At 43.6% G+C, this 17,824-nt stretch overlaps 1 protein-coding gene across 1 annotated transcript in view; it reads right to left on the bottom strand.

Moving 5' to 3' along the window:
• CHSY1 (chondroitin sulfate synthase 1) overlaps positions 1–6,015 on the bottom strand; it is a gene marked incomplete at both ends in the record, with an annotated part of 73,641 nt that extends 67,626 nt beyond the window's left edge. Inside the window, one exon of the mRNA XM_079701264.1 lies at positions 5,693–6,015. Coding sequence (XP_079557390.1) covers positions 5,693–6,015 — 323 coding nt within the window. The remainder of the gene's footprint in view (positions 1–5,692) is intronic.
• Positions 6,016–17,824: the final 11,809 nt, after the last annotated feature.

Raw genomic sequence — 17,824 nt, 5'->3', positions numbered from 1 at the left:
TACAGGACACCAAAGATATTTGCAATTTCCACTTCATAACATACATCCTTGAACACATCTTTAAATTCCTTTGGAAAAATTTCTAATGGAATTACTAGCTCTCAGATCCTTCTAATGGAATTACTAGCTCTCAGATCCTTCTAATGGAATTACTAGCTCTCAGATCCCAGCCCTTTCTCATCATCCCTTCACTACTTCCTGCTAGTCCACATTTCCAGGAAACTGTTGTCATCTCTGCTTCAAAAACTCCTGCTCATCTTTCAAGACTATGCAAGGGAAGAGGGGTAAGAATGTGAGTGAGACCCACCTCGATCCCCTTCATAAGTCAATGCAGGCCTCTTTCTTCTGTACCCACAGAGTAATTAGTCCAGGCACCCTGTGAGCCCTATCACTCAATAGTATTGTTTGTTCCCTTCCCTAGATGATGAACTCTGCAGGAATGGAATTATTAATCTATTTTCAAAAACTGCAGCTTAATTAATGGATGGGGAAAAGTGAAACTGTCAATGCAATAAAAACACAATCATGTATACTCTTCTATTGACAACTACAACTATCCTTGGAATTTTCTGTTTGAGAGCATCAAGATCTGGAACCATGACATATAATACTAAAGTCATTTTCAGGACCACAATTTTCACCAGTTTTCTTATACAGGTAATTTACAACGTGAAATGGGTTGTGCCCCAAAAGTTCACTTACAGGTTGATTATTTGGATTATAGAAGCCTTTCAGTAATTTTTTTGCCAAACTGAGTTCTATCTGAGAAAGCAAGCCTTGTTCTAAACTGTTTCAAGATAAACATGGTTTACTGAGTTCAAGAAAGAAGGAACTCTGAGATCTGCTCGTTAACGTTGGTAAAAGGAACAGCCTGCCTTCATTTAAAGCATTAGGAAGAGGCCATTAACTGATAAAACATTTTGCAATAAGATTCCTATATCTAAGGCTAGTGTTTCTCAAACTTTCTTCCCACAATTCCCTATAGACTGATGCTAATCTTTAATAGTGCCCTTTATCACTCCTGGGGCAAAGAAGGGGAACCATCACCTCTTTCTTCTGAGAAAGAACAAAACAGTTCCCCGTCTTCAGAGCAAGGGAAGCAAGAATCAAGATAAATAAAAGGTGTTGAATTAACTTAGTGTTCTGGGCACAAAAATGGACTAAAGAGCTAAATATGAATGCTTTTTCTTTTTTATCAAACCATTAATTAAAAAAAAAAAATCTAGCACCAAAACTCTCCCAGCAAGAACAGGTTAAGTATAGCCAAGAAATGTTTGAAACAGAAGAGTAACAAAGGAGAACCTGTGTACTGGATATTAAAATATTATTCAACCTCCAATAACTTCAACAGGTAGTACTGGCACAAGAAAAGACAGAAAGATCAATGAAACAAAAGAGCAGGTCCAAAAACATACCCAGGAATTTTGAGTATGATGAAGATGGCATTTCAAATTGGTAGGGAAATGGGAGCTTATTCAACAGATGGTGCTGAGACAATGTATCATTTGGGGTAAAAATGAGGTTGAGGTGATTTGTACCCCTTCTAGAATCAGAAACATGTTACTTTAAAAAAAAAACCTCTCCAGGGCAACAAACTTCCTGAGCTTATGGGGAGAACAACCCTAAAACCAGAAAGGAAAAGACTGAACTACATGGACATCTAACTTCTGTATATCAAATGATGTAACTAAGAAAAAAGAAAAAATATGGAAAAAATACAAATTGCAGCCAATAACAAAAGACACAAGGAACCCAGCCAGGGATTCTGATGAACTGTCATTAACCAGCATAATAACTTTGGAGGAATCACTGTACCACTTTAAAGTGAAATTACCTAGAACACAAATACTTTGTGGATGAGTTAAAAAAAAAAAAAAATCTTATATGTTGATTTGTAGAACACCACCCTACCCAGAACCCTAAGGGAATTTTAGTTTAAGACAATCTCAGAGCTCCCACACTGTAATCACTTCAGATATAAATCTTTTCTCAATTCTTTTAAAATTCATTACATTTATAAAGCTAAGGATACATCCACCTGTTCCTGTGCAAAACCAGATCTCTGCTGACTTACCTCCTTCCCCCTAAATCTATTCCTCCTCTAGTTTTTCCCATCTCAATAAATGACACCACCACCCACCCTTTCTTTCAAGGCAAAATCCTAGAAGTCATCCTTGATTCCTCTCTGCCTCACCCCTCACAAGCATTCTGTCAACACATCTTCAACTCTGGCTCCAGCATATATCCTGGAACCATCCTCTTCTCTCCATCCCCATTAATACCACTCTAGTCCCAACCATGCTCATCTCCACCTGGACCATCTCCTAACACCTCCTTACTCCCCTACAATCTATTCTCCACACAATAGCAAGGATTAACTTTTCAGAATATAATGCAAGCCCTCCCTTTCCCATCTAAACCCTCCAAAGCGTTTCTAATTCACTTAGAGTAAAATTCCATAAGACCAGACACTATCGGCCTCATCCTCTTTCTTTTATTGACCTTCTTCAAGTTTCTTTCCAAACTGGTTCCTGCCTTGTAATTTACCAACTCTTCCCTCTGCCTAGCACGCTAATCAATGACATTCCCACAAAGGCTCCTCATTATCAGATCTTGGCCCAAACACCACACTCTTGGAGGCCCTCCCCAACAACCTAACAGAGAGAGACACCACCCCACCCTGTCCCTACCCTGCTCTACTTTCTTCACAGCGCCCATCACCAGCTGAAACCCTCTTTTTGGTGTCTGTCCCTCCCACTAGAACAGAAGCTCCATGAGAACAAGCATCTTCACTCTTGTGTTCCCCAACACTCAAGAGTCCAGACCCAAGGGGCCATGCATGTATTTGCTGAACAAAAGGACAAACCCTAAGTGTATGGGAACATTCTGATGAACCAGGATCACTCCTGTCAACTTAACAGCTATGGTATCTGCTCAGTGCCTATGAGGGAGTTACCCTTGGCCTGTCTCTGATGGGCTACACTTTGAGTTTTGTTTTGCCTGCTTGTTAAAATCTGTTTCTTGCCTGCTTTCAGCTGTCACTGCACTGCTAACATCTCTTGGTGATCCCTCTCCCCCACTGTAAGCATATGGCAGGTCTGAAAAGTAAAAGTCAGTAATGATGGGGCTCTTCCATCATTAAAGTGCACCAACTTTAGTGCAGACAAGTGTATCTCCTTGAATTTTTTGAAGGCTTTAGCTCCTTTCTGGGTCTCAGACAGTTTCTAGTCCCTAGATCTGAATTCTGACATTTTCATTATCCTAGCATAAAAGTACATCATAGTACCATCTTACTAAAAACACTGCCATCCCCTTCAACCCACAAGCCAAACAATAATTTTATTTTAATAAACAAAAACAAAAAACACTGAGGTTTTTTCTTAAGCTAAAGAATGAATCTGCCTTTCAGGGGAGATGTAAACCTCAGTGCCAAACTAGAGTTCTACCTTGTGCTAGAAGATGCAAGCCAACTTGTATACTGCATGAAATTTCCAATTTAAGAGCTGAATGTGGACTTTTTGGCCCAGGCTGCAAAGCACAGCGAAGCCATAATCATAAGTTACATCCTATACCTCCATCCCAATTCTGGCCTTCCCCAAAAGTTCTTTAAGTCTAAAATCGTCTTGTGCCATCTCCTGCAGCCAGTCTAAACACAGGGTTGACAGGCTGAGAAGCAGAGGACCTTCACCAGCAAAGCAGGTCCACCCCCAGGCTCCAACTAATGACTCCTTAAGATCAGAGAGATACAAGAAAAGGTATGCAGGAAAGCTGACAGAATTACTAAATAGTATACACCATTTCCTGGTAAGGGTTTTATCAAAAAGGCAGAGCTGCCACAAAGAAGGGTCAGAGGGCAAATTGTGTTTCTACTTTTCCCTAACTGCCTTAAAGAAAATAAACAATGAGATAAAATCCTACATCCAAAAAAGATGAGGTAGGAGATTTGGAAAGGAGGCCAAGAGTAGAGCCTCAAGCATGGGCTTTGGGAAAAGATTATCTCCAAGTGTTAAATGGTAGGTCCAGTTTGCCATACATTTTCTGAGTATTGCTGGTGTACCAGGACCCCTACTAGTCTGTATATATTGATTTGGTATCTATGAAAATGTATTTGTTTGGGGGGCAGGGAACCACACCGTTTACCATTTGAACAAACTACTTTGGTAACTGTCCCAAAGTTGTGATTTCAAAGGACTTATCACCAAACTGGAGTCATGCAGATTTACTTTCAAAATCATGCTGTAAACAGCTCATCCTCATTTTCTGATGCAGACATTTCTTTTTTCAAAAAGCACATGTACACCTGAAACACTGTAAAACAACTATACTTCAATGCAAAAAAAAAAAAAAAAAAAAAACAAAACAACAAAAAGCACAATTCGTATAAAATTCCAGATAATTCATGATAGATCTGGGAGAAAACCTTGATCTGCGGGTTCCCAAATCACGATCTTGGTCAAATTTATGCTACCTTTTCTAACCTTGTCAGGCACTCAGGACCCTTGCTGGCAGAACCTGGGCTCTGGACTTAAACAAGATCCCAATGGAAACACACAGGAATAAGGAATCAATGCACTGAAAGGGCAGACATTCTCTACTGCTCTTTCATCTTCCTTTTCAGTCCATTACTTCCCCCCCTTAAAGGAAGGGAGATCCATATATGCTTTTCCCCTCACAACATCTAATGCCTGAAAATTTAGACCAGAACTAGAGTTAAAAGCTGAAGTTATAAAGAGATTGGCTATAAATTAAGAACCAACAGCAACCAGCTTGGTCTTGCTCAGCAATGACTGCTCTAAGAGTCCATTCCCAGGTGACCTCCCGCGCATTGGTTTGCTCTGTGGCTGGATGAATCCCAAATCTTATCTGTAGAGTAAGCATTTCTGTAGTTCACACATATAAGGTTTCCATTAAATCCCTTTATTGAATCTAAATCCCTCTTCTACCTCAAATTCATTCCAGTACAAATCTGCCATTCCAAAATCATCTCTCTTTCTCGCTTCTAAAGATTACTTTGGCTAATCCCTTTGTTAATCCTGAACATGATTCCAGCCACTTTTCTAACTCATATGGCCAACCAGGGCCCAGATACCGGATAACACACACATCACTCAACTGGGCTAGTTAACACCAAATCTACCATGGGCCAGGAACTGCTCTTCCCAAAGGTTCTCTTTCCAATTATTCAACAGACTGGTGGGGTTGAGTATGCAGTGGGTACCCGCTTCCATTTACCGAAATGATTCCAACAGTGAAACCTACAAATGGAAGGACTCTAACGAAATTAACTTACATCGGCTCTAGTTCTATAAAGCTAAAGGTGAAAATTTCAGAGACTCAAATAGTAATCCCCACTGCCATCACTATCACAAGTACTGTTCTAAGTTTTCACAACAACCTTACGAAGGAAATGTTCATTCGGGCTCATTTAACAAAGGCGAGGACTCGGACAAGAAAAGATGAAGTCCCTTACAGAAAGTGAGGGTGAGGACCACACCCAGAGGGGCCACCTTGGTCCGTCTGACCCCAAAGTCCTTCCTTCTGAGCGTTGCGCTCACCATCCCGCCTCTGACCTCTGCTGCCAATGCCCAACATCGCCCGCGAGGCCCCCATCCCACGGGCCACGGGTGGACCCGCTGGGCAGTCCGCTGGGATGCTGGATGCAGGAGGCGGTGCCCGGAGACCAGGGTCTCACCTGTAGGCAGCCACCGCGCGGGTCTGCAGGTATTTCTGGGCGGTCATGACTCCCACGAAGAGAAAGTTGCTGTCGTGCGGGCCGCCATCCTGGGCCCTGCCGTGCGGCCAGAGCTGCTCCCCGCGCGCACCCCCGCGCGCCCCGCCGGCATGGGAAGCCGCGGCCGCCTGCCCAGGCCGGCAGCCCTCGGGACTGGCGCGGAGCCGTGGGCCCGCTCGCTTCAACTCGGAGGCGCGGGGCAGGACGAGCCGCGAGGCCAGCACGAAACCCAGCACGAGCCCGAGCAGCACGCTGAGCCAGGCGCGCCGGCCGCGCACTGCCATGCCCACGCCGCTCCGCCCGCCGGGCCGCCGCCGCCGCCGCCGCCGCAGGCTCCGCGCGCCCTCAGCCCGCCGCCCCCGCCCGCGGAGGCCAGCCCGCCCTAGCGCCTCGAGGCCCGGCCCGGGCAGCGCCGAGGCCGCCGCGGGCCCGCCGTGCCCATCGCAGCCCTCGAGCCGCCCGCAGGCCCCGCGCCGGCGCTTTGTTCCGCACGCCCACCCCCACCGCTGCGGCCTGTGCCTTTAAGAAGGGACCATGCCCGGCGCGCGCCGGCGGCGGCTCGGGCGCGAGGCGGCGGCGGCTCCTCACGCTCGCGCTCGGGGGCAAGTGGCCAGCGCGACGGCGACGGCAGTGGCAGCCGAGTCCGGGCCCCCGTCCCGCCCAGCCCGCGTCCCACAGCTGGCTCGGCTCCGCTGGCGCTGCGCCCGCCCCGGTCCTCTTCGTGGCCGGCGCCTCCGCAGCACATCCTCCGGCTTAGCTCGCCATTGCAACAGGAGTGCCTCACGTCACGCACGGCGCGTTATGAAGCGGCCCCGGCGGCGGCGGAGCCTGGCCCCTCTCGGGATCCGTCCGCGTCGCCCGATTGGCGCAAAAGTGAATGGGGGGCGGTTCACATGGCCAAAGTTTGACCAAAAAAAAAAAAAAAAAAAAAATCAACCCTTCGGGCGGGCGCGGAGCCCGCCCTGCCCCGCCCAGCCGCGCCCGCGCGGTCTGCGGCCAGGCCGCCTTGGCTGAGGGGGCGTGGGGCCGGGTTCGGCGCCGGCGGGGGCTTGGACCGCGGCGCCCGGCAGCCCGTTAGCCTCTCGGGGACCACACAGCCGCCGGCCAGCGCTCGGACTCCCAGCAGCGGCATCCAGCACCGGCCCGAGGTTATCCCCTTGGAGGGGCCGTGCCTGCCGGCCGTCCCGTTCTGCAAGATGCATCGGTAGCGTGAATCTGAGGAGGGATTTTTAAGAAGGGACTTCTTGGTCCGCCAACTCTTCATGAACCACTCGTTCCTCCTGCATAGACTGTCTTCAGATAACCCCCACTCCCCATGTCCAGCCCCTCAGCCAGGCGGACCTCACCGGCTACCTTGCCTGCGTCTGCCCAATTCACACTGTATCTTTGTTCGCGCCGCTGTGTGGGTAGGAGCGAGCACGTATAGAATAAACAGTTCAGGAGCCGTTTGAGACGTGCACGCTTGGAGAATGAACCGTGAATTCAGTTACCTTGTTCCCTGCCACTAGTTTCTAAGCTAAAAAAAAGCTATACTTAATGTCCAAGCTCCTAACACTACCCGCATTTAATGGATGTTGAAGAAATGGTAGGTAATGTTAATGCTCTTGTATTTACGTAAAGTCTATGTGGACAGTCAGTATCTCTAATCTGAATCTTTGTCAATATTTTAACATAGTCCGTCCATAAAAGTGCCGTGGATTTCTAAAGACAGGTTTTGAGAACCGGATTCTCCATGATGGATTTTCAATTTTACACATATCCTCTTATTTTTTAAAATAAATTTATTTATTTTTGGCTGCATTGGGTCTTCTTTGCTGCCCAGCGGGCTTTCTCTAGTTGCGGTGAGTGGGGGCTACTCTTCGATTCGGTGTGTGGGCGCTACTCTTCTTTGTGGTGCGCGGGCTTCTCAGTGCGTTGGCTTCTCTTGTGGAGCACGGGCTCTAGGCGCTTGGGCTTCAGTAGTGTGGCCCGCCGGCTCAGTAGTTGTGGCTCGCGGGCTGTAGAGCACAGGTTCAGGAGTTGTGCGTGGGCTAGTTGCTCCCTGGCATGTGGGATCTTCCTAGGGCTTGAGTCTGTGTCCCCTGCACTGGCAGGCGGATTCTTAACCACTGCACCACCAGGGAAGCTCCGCATTTTGTTTAAAAAACAAAAACAAACAAACAAAACGCAGCTAAGGTAACAAAAGCTGATGAAGTGCCCATACAACAAATGTTTGTGTAAATATTAGTGTTATTACTTTGTCGTCAGTGTATTGGGGTTTTTTAAAGAAACTCCCAGAGAGCAAAGTATTTTCCTGGGCCTGGCTTCCCTTCATTTAATCAAATGAACCCATGAATTGGAGACAGAAAATAAGCATGCTTGGGGTAAACTTTGGATCTTTCTTCATTGCTAAGATGACCAAAAGATTGAAATATTACACAATTTAAAGTGCCACCTTGTGGGAGAGATATCATCTCTGCAATTGAATGGTGGTCACTCTTGTTTATTCTTTGGATATCAGCACTTTCTTTGGCACTTGTGATTTATGTCAGAAATAGTTCATTACCCACGTTCCCACAGGCTTCCTCCCTAGGAGGTGATCCACATCTAAAAATAAAATACACGTTATTCAGTGAACACAGGATTCCAACAGTGGTCTTGAGAAAAATACAGTACACGTAACCATGAATTACAGACTTGAAAATCACCCAAAGGGGTTTCCAGTAAGACCATAAGCCACAAATGCCGAATAGTCACCAGATCCCCCAAATTCAGCAACAGCCCCATAATTCAAAGCGATTTCTATAAAGCACAAATCTAGCAAGATACAGATGTTCAGTTTCATGACATAATGATTTCAATATTTGCTAACCTGCTTTAAACTTCTCTATTTCCTCATCTAGACTAAAATCTAATAAAAAGTACACAAATGTGTGATGGCAATTAAATGTTTTGTCCTCCTCCATTTCCTGGCTCCTTGGGGTCCCTCAGTTCCTAGGTCAGCAGCCTCACCTGCATACCTGCAGACTCAGTGGGAGTGTGTCTTTCATAATGTAGAGAGCATACCCTATTTTCCATAATGACTGGACCTGAAGGTTTAGAGCACCTGGGTCAAGTAGGGGATGCCAGGCTAAGGGAGGGCAGGAGGAGAAGAGAGAAGGCAGGGTCCTGTAGAAGTTAGCCAGGGGCTCCAGGAGCCTTCACATTGGGGCTGGGGCAGCTTCCCAAGTACAGTCTGGGGAGATGGAGGGAAAATTCCTGCACAGCTGGATGGTCTGGCTGAGGCAGTTCTCCTGCACAGGGATCCACAAGCGTCCCAGCAAGGGCCCCCTCAGAGGCCTGGATCAGGAGGCAGAACTCTCCTACATGGGGGGATTTCACAGCTGGAGGCAAATGCCCAGAACCAAGGACTTCAGCGACAGCCGGAGGCCCAAAGGGCCAGACAAGAAAGCCCAGCATGGAGGTCCATCCAGAGGCTGGCCCCACCTGCCCAGACACACCTAACACCAGCAAGGATCTGGGAAGATGGAGTGCATCTGAGACCCCTGCCCCCAGTGCACACACAAGCACCCTCCCCAGAACCCCCTCAAGGCCGAGGCAGGTCCTCACTCCCCATGTCTTCCTCTCCTTTATTTATTTGTAAAAGTGAGAAGTCTGGTTAATCAGATTCTATAGGCATTTCACCTGAGTAAACTGAGGAAAGAACTTTCCTCCATGGAGCCCTCTCTGTTAAGTTGAGGGAGTCATTGACCATCTTTCTCATTTAAAAAAGGAGTGGTGTTAACCATAATCAGATAGAGTTATTCAATGAGGAAGACTCCTAAAGTAACACCTTTCCCCTCTCCCCGGGGGGCCTGGGCTGGATCAGGGACTCCCACCAAGTGTGGGGTCTGGGCTTCCTTTTGCACTGAGGGAGTCCCCCCTGGACAAGCTGCAGACCCCTCAGGGTCTTAGTTTCCTTGTCTCTAAATGGGTCTTTCCACTAGATCAGCGGTCCACAACATGTTTGGCACCAGGGACCAGTTTCATGGAAGACAATTTTTCCACAGATGGCGGGGGGTAGAGGTGTTCAGACAGTAATGTGAGCGACGGGGAGCGATGGGGAGCAGCAGATGAAGCTTCGCTCGACCGCCGCTCACCTCCTGCTGTGTGGCCTGGTTCCTAATAGGCTGCAGACAGGTACCGGTCTGTGGCCCGGGGGGTGGGGACCCCTGCCCTAGGTCATGCTAGAAGTTTCTCCTCAGTGATTCTAGACAGATGATGAGAAATTTGTCCAGAAATGCCACATCATCTAACTTCCTTTCTGTTTTCATGCATGAACCTACGTTACTGAACACTTTCTCGCAAATTGCAATTCTGTTCCCACACGCGTTACAGTTATTTTTCCTGTTCTTAATATATTGAACGCCTGTTACAGGTATAACATTTCATATAATTTGCAGCAATTTCTTGGAAACCCTTGGTAAATACCTCAATTGTTTGTTGGCAGCAAGCCTTGAACAACTGACAGAGTTCCCTGTAAGGGCTTCTTTAAAGACACAGCTCCTGGACTCCTGCCTTAAACAGGGGGCCCCGCAAAAAATGTTCATAATTTTTAAAAACCTTTAGAAATGGCTCTTTTAAGAAACAGTGAATGTGGAGGAGGGAGTTATAATCCATGCTTTCAGAGGGCTCTGTTCATCGCCTGCAAAGAAGAAACTCTATAATGACCATTTTACTAATATTACCACTTAACCTCTATTAACCCAATAAAATTTTGCTTTATTATTAATGCTGCTATTAAACTGACATTTAAGGTCCTCATTAGCTAATGAACTTTGCTCAATGTTTCCTTCTATTTGCATCATTGCCAGCCAGATGCAGGAAAGGGCAAGTGATATGGCTTATGTTCTGGCTTCCAGACACTAGTAGATGTGACGCTGGTTGTGCTAGAATGTTCTTCATGCTTCCTTGGTCTGCTTATCAGCTCTGTCCATTCTTTCTGTCAGATATTGAGTCAGTATGAGTGTGTTTCTCACACAAGTGCATGTGTTTCTGTGTATGGGAGAGAGAGAGAAGAAATTTAGCACCACTCTGTGTGCTGGCCGGATGGGATGTAATCTTACTAGCTAGAAAACGTTGGCTGCCGCCGGCCACGGGCACTATTGGGAAACTGCCTGAATGTTCTCTGGGAGATAACCTCACTGCAGAGGCTGGGGACAGTTTGCTTCTAGTCTAACACTTAATCCTTGTGTAGCAGAGAAGTTTGCCTTTCCCATCCATTGCCAAGAAATGCCATTAATCCTTAAAACGGTGCCAGAGTTTCCACAGCTGGAGCATTTGCACAAAGACAAAGCTTCCATTTCTCAGGAGGGAAGGAGTGCCCCCGCCCCCAACCAGGCGCTGTTCAGCTGGCCCGCAGCATTGCCACCTGAGGGCTGCACACAGTGGTGGTCAGGCCTGGAGGCCTCGTGGAAATGCTCCAGATGTGCACCTCAAACTCTCTTTGTTTTACTCGCAGTCTAGTGAAGCATAAAGTTGCATGGGGGGAAAATTCAAGCTGCAGAAGAAGGTTTAAGCTATAAACTGAGGCAGCAGAAATTCAGATCCATAAACACATAAAGTGCAATGCAAGGATCAGAAAACATTAACACCATAAAACCTGATAAATGACCCCACTATATTAATCATTCACACACCTTGTTATTACACTATCATGCCTGGGCTAGGGTCATAAACACTTCTATCACCCAGTGATGGGTGATAAGGATTGTTATCAGACAGGGTAGTAAGGCCTCTACAGGAGTTTAAAATAAACACAGTGGGATGAGACATTCTCCTGGGGAGTCTGGAGAAAGAGGCTCTGAAGCAGGCTGGGAGGAGAGCCAAGTCCTGAAACCTGTTTGGAGGGCAATTTCATCACAACTGCAACTTACAAATGCATTTACTTTTGACCCAGCAACCCCACTTCTGAGAATTTTTCCTCCAGTCATACCAGTACAGAATGACACTTGTACTGGGTTATTCTCTGCCAGATTGTTTGTGATAGTAAAAGATTAGACCTGTGTCCATTTAGAGGGGAGTGGAGAAGTAAACAACGCTGTATCCATCAGAGAATGAGACTCTGCAGATGTAAAAGAGGGCGAGGAGACCCTCTCCCTTCTGAGATGGAGAGAGTGCCACTAGGAGTAGGACAGAAAGCAGAGAGAATAAGAATTTTGCTAGGTTTTTTTTTGTTGTTGTTGTTGTTTTTAATAACAAAACACTAGAAGAATGCACAAGAAATAAAAGTGAAACCTGTGGGGTGGGGGTGGGGGCTGGTTGAAAGGAGAGACATGAGCCAGAGTTCCCAATGGACACTTTTGAATATCTATCTGATTTTTTATTATGTGACTATATTATCTATCTAACCTTCCAAAAAAGCTACCAATTTCCCACAAGTTGAAGCCCTAAAATGCTATTAGCAGAGCATTGACCGCTAAGACCATAGATTCTCCCTGACAGCTTATTTGGTGCAACTGCTCTTGTTTAAGGGAAGTGGAAACTGGAGCCCATTAACCACATCGTGAGTGCTGCCACGAAGCCAATTAGCCAACATCCTGGCCCAGAATGTCTCGGACTGTAAGCAAGAATCCACCAAGTATTTTCTTTCAACTGGTTAAAATGAAAATTTCCAAGGTCTAATTGAACTTTTACTTTCCAGTTTCCTTAGCATATCATTATAAGTGTTCTTCAAACATGGAAATATTAAGAGCCTTCTCAAAGCATCAAAATAGACATGCCTATACTCCTTTCAGAATCTCTTTCTCCACTTGTTTTGTACTGGCTCCTCCTTGAACTTAATTTTTGGATCTTCCATAATCTTAGGGCCTCGTGCCATGTCTTTCCCCCCACCCCAAACATATTTTTTTAAAAATCAGTCTTTCAAAATTTTCTTAGGCTATTTATTATAGCACCAAACAAGAAAGCCAAGAGCAGCTCCAGAACTCTGTGACAATGGCGCCCTCTTGTGGTATGGAGTTATTTCTGTTACCTGAAAGTCTATAATCTTGGACTCAAAAGAGAATAATGGTCAGATATTTTATTTTATGGTAACACTTTTACCAGCATTTTCCCAAGTGATATCCTGGCCTTTGATTTGTGGCTAACTACCTGGTGACACTGTAAAATGATAGGAATTGAACTAAATGGTCAGCTAGAATCTACCCCTTGTATTTTGAAACTGAGTGAGATACTCTGGGGGAATGTAGGTTTAGCCTCACTTTCCCCCTCATGATTCTGATAGCCAAATAGTTTTGAGATCCATGTATATCTGCTTTCTTGTCGGAAATTGGTCAATTTCCCCAACAGATGAAAAGTATCAGCCAGTGTAAGTTGATTGTATATGGGAGTAGATATCCTCCTTCATCTGCCCAGGTTCACAGCTGCAGAGGGGTTCACACTGGAGAGGCTGTCTGCAAACCCTGGAGGTCCAAATGTTTTCTTTGCAATTCTCCTCAAAAAGCCACCTTTGGGCTTCCCTGGTGGCGCAGTGGTTCGGAGTCTGCCTGCCGATGCAGGGGACACGGGTTCGTGCCCCGGTCCGGGAGGGTCCCATATGCCGCAGAGCGGCTGGGCCCGTGAGCCATGGCCGCTGAGCCTGCGCGTCCGGAGCCTGGGCTCCGCAACGGGAGAGGCCACAGCAGTGAGAGGTCCGCGTACAGCAAAAAAAAAAAAAAAAAAAAAAAGAAAGAAAAAAAAAGCCACCTTTAAATCCTTTTGCACGCATAAGAACTGTTGGTGGTGTGGTCATCTGCACACGTTTGCCTTGGTTGTGTCCTCCCAGCAAAGGTTCCCACCCACCCTTGAATTCAGAGGGTACTCTGAAGGTGTGGCCTCCTGCCTAGCAAATGCAACAGAAATTTCATAGATAACGTTCTTTCATTATCAAAACTGTAAGTGACCTTCAGCTACAATTGGCCCTGCTGCAGGACATTTCAATGATGTTGAAATTAACAGAAGAAAATTAACTGAACTAGTATAATTTGTTTTCTGCTGTATATTTTCTGGGTTTTGTGACATTTTCCAGTCAATGTTTCATTTGGTTTAATGAGAAACAAACCTTTATGCCATTGCAAATACACTTTATTTCTAAATATTTCGTAGTAATGAAGCCAAGTTTCAAGAGGGTAAACATCAGAAGCAAGGATGAGAAGATGTGTTACTTAGGCTCAGACATGGGAGCTGTGCATGACACTTGCCTGGAATATACGCCAGGCCCAAACCACCTCTGCTCTATCTTTTGTCAAATTTTGTGATGTCAAGAAAGCAAAACTGAAAGAGACTCAAAGATCCCACAGAGAGCTCTGATCCCTTACCAGAACTACCTGTGCCATCAGGGTCTAGTCAGGGGACAGAAATCTTGCCAGTCATTTGAACAGAGAGAATTTTTTTTTAAGTTTTATTGAGATCTAATTGATATACAATAAACTGCATGTGTTTCAAATGTACAATTTGTTAAGTTTCTATACATCTGTGAAAACACCACCACTGCTGTGATCTGAATGTTTGTGTCCCCCACCAAATCCTTATGGTGAAATCCTAACCTCCAAGGTGAAGGTAGTAGGAGGCAGGACCTTCGGGAGGTGATTCAGTCATGATGGTGGAGCCCTCATGAATGGGGTTAGTGCCTTTATAAAAGGGACCCCATAGAACCCCCTAGCCCTTTCCACCAGGTGAGGACACAATGAGAAGTCTGAGACTCAGAAGATGGCCCTCACCCAACCCTGCTGACACCCTGATCTCAGACTTCCAGACTGCAGAACTGTGAGAAATACATTTCTGTTGTTTATAAGCCACCTGTCTGTGGTATTTTGTTAGAGCAATCTGAACAGAGAACACCATGATCAAGATAGTGAACTTATCTGTCATTCCCAAAAGTTACTCCTTCCCTGCCCCCAGCCTCCATCTCAGGCAGCCACTGATCTCTATAGATTAGTGTGCATTTTCTATAGTTTTGTATAAATGGAATCATACAGTATGTACTTTTAAAAATCTGGTTTCTTTCATGCACATTAAATTATTTTGAAGTCTACCCACGTAGTTGCATGGATCAATAGTTCATTCTACTTTACTGCTGAGTAGCACTGCATTCTATGAACATACCAGCATTTATCCATTCACTTGCTGATGGACATTTGCACTGATTTTGACTTAGGCTGTTACATGCAAAGCTGCTATGAACATTCATGTGGAAGTCTTTATATGGACACGTGCTTTCATTCCCCTTAGGCAAATACCTATGAGAGGAATAACTGGATCATACAGTAGTGTGATTTAACTTTTTAAGGAACTGCCAAACCTTTTCCCATTTTTTTCCTACTAGCAGTGTGTGAGAATTCCAGCTCTTTCACATCCTCACCAACAACTGGAATAGTGAGTCATTTTAGCCTTTTTAATAAGTATGTAGCAGAACCTCATGGTGGTTTTAATTTGCTTTTTCCTAATGACTAATGATGCTGAGGATCTTTTCATTGTATACCCATCCACATGTCTTCCTGGTAAACTATCTGTTCAATGCTTTTGCCCACTTAAAAAAAATAGAACCATAATGGAAAAGAATATATATATATAAAAGAATGTATATATGTATAACTGAGTCACTTTGCTGTACAGCAGGAATTAACACAGCATTATAAATCAACTATACTTCAATTTTTAAAGAAAGGTAGGAAATCCTGTCACAGGCTATAATACAGATAAACCTTGAGGACATTATGCTAAGTAAAATGAGCCAGTCACAAAAGGACAAAAACTGTGTGATTCCACTTATATGAGGTTCCTAGAGTAGTCACATTCATAGAGGCAGAAAGTAGAAGGGTGGGTGCCAGCAGGTGGGGGAGAGGAATGGGAAATAGTTGTTGAATGGATAGAGTTTCTGTTTTGAAAGACAAAATAGTTCTAGAGATCTGTTGCACAACAATGTGAATATACTTAACACTGCTGAATTGTACACTCAAAAATAAGGTGGTTAAGAAAAAGAAAAATATAAATCATGTGAAGTGTTAAGATGTAAATAATTAAATACTTTTAAAAATAAAAAAATGGGTTGTTTATTTTCTTATTCTTGAATTTTGAGAGTTCTTTATATAATCCGAATAAAAGTCCTTTACCACATATATGATTTGCAAATATAGTCTCTCAGTCTGTGGATTTTCATTTTATCCCCTTAAACAGTATCTTTCAAAGTGCAGAAATTTATAGGTTGTGCTTTTCGTGTTGCAGCTAAGAAATCTTTGCCTAACTCAAGATTTACAAAGATTTTTCTTTCCCATTTTCTTCCAGAAGTTTTATAGTTCTAAGGTTTGTATTTAAGTCTATGAACTATTTTGAGTTAATTTTTAAAGAGATCTGGACCAAAGTTTATTTTCCCCCCATATAGATATCAAGTTTTCCCAGTACCATTTATTGAAAAAAGACCATCTTTTCTCCACTGAATTGCAGATTTTTTCTAGATTTTTTATTCTGTTCCATTGATCTGTTTGTTCACCTTGAGGCCAATTACACTGTCTTGGTTAATGTAGCTTTATAAGTCTTGAAATCAGGTAATGTTAGACCTCCAACTTAGTTCTTTTTTGAAGTTGACTATTCTGAATACTTTACACATCCTATGTGAATTTTAGAATCACCTTGTCAAATTCTACGAAAATGCCTGCTGAAATTATTGATACTGCATGGAATCTTTAGATCAATTTGGGGGAAAATGTTGTCTTAATATGAAATCTTCTGACCCATGAACATAATCTATCTATCTATTTATGTCTTGTTTAATTTCCCTCAGCAAAGTTTTATAGTTTTCAACATACAGATCTTTTACATATTTTTTCAGATTTAAATATTTCTTGGTTTTGGTGATAATATCGTTTTAAAATTTCAGTTTCCTGTTGTTTATAGCTAGTATATAGAAATACAATTGAAATCTGCATACTGATCAATCATGCAACCATGCTAAATTCAAAAATTCTAATAACATTTTGTAAATTCCATCAGATTTTCTACATAGATGATCAGATCATCTGCATATAATGACAGTTTTACTTCTTCCTTCCCTATATGGATACAATTGATTTCCTATACTTGTTTCATTGCACTGGTTAGAATCTCCAGTACAGCGTTGAGTGGAAATGTCTGATCTTGGAGGGAAAGTTTTCAGTCTTTTTCCATTAAGTATGGTGTTAGCTGTTGGTTTTTGGTAGATGCCTTTTATCAAGCTGAGGAAGTTCCTTTCTATTCCTAGTTTACCGAGTTTTATTAGGAACTGATGTTAAGTTTTGTTGGGTGCTTTTTCTGTGCCTATTGAGAAGATCATATGGTTTTTCTTTCTTAGTTTTTTAATGCGGTGAATTATACTGACTGGTTTTCAATGTGAAACAACCCACACTTGGTCATTATGTCATGGACTCTCTATTCTTTTTATAAATTATAGGACTTCATAAATCTCAACTTCATAAAATTTCATTTAGAATTTCTGCATCTATGTTCATGGGGGATATCTTGGGGAATGTTAATTTATAGTTTCTTTTTTTTTGTAATATGTGTGATTTTCATATCAGGGTAATGCTATCCTTACAGAATGAGTTGGAAAGTTTCCTCCTCTTCAATTTTCTGCAAGAGTTTGTGTAGAATTTGTATTATTTCTTTCTTACATGTTTGGTAGGATGTACCATGGAAGCCATCTGAGACTGGAATTTTCCTTGTGGGAAAGTTTTAAACTATGGATTCAATTTCCTTAATAGATGTAGGGCTATTCAGGTTATCTATTTCTTCTTGAATAATCTTTCGTAGTTTGTGTCTTCCAAGAAATTTATTCATTTCCTCTAAATTGTCAACTTTATTGGCATAAAGTTGTTTATAATATTTCCCCTTTATCCTTTTAATATCTACAGAATCTATAGTGATATTATCTTCCTCATTCCTGGTATTGGTAATTAATTTCTTTTTCTCCCATATTAGTCTGGTTAGAGATTTTTCAGTTTTATTGATTTTTTTTCAGAGAACCAGCTTTTGGTTTTATTGATTTTCTCTGTTGTTTTCTTTTTCAGTGATTTCTACTCTGATCATTATTAATGGGTTGGCCAAAAAGTTCGTTCAGGTTAA

The sequence above is a fragment of the Hyperoodon ampullatus genome (genome assembly GCF_949752795.1).
Source record: "Hyperoodon ampullatus genome assembly, chromosome: 3".
NCBI classification, from domain to species: Eukaryota; Metazoa; Chordata; class Mammalia; order Artiodactyla; family Ziphiidae; genus Hyperoodon; species Hyperoodon ampullatus.
The sequence above is the reverse complement of the archived record's forward strand: the minus strand, read 5'-3'. Positions and strand labels throughout refer to the sequence as shown.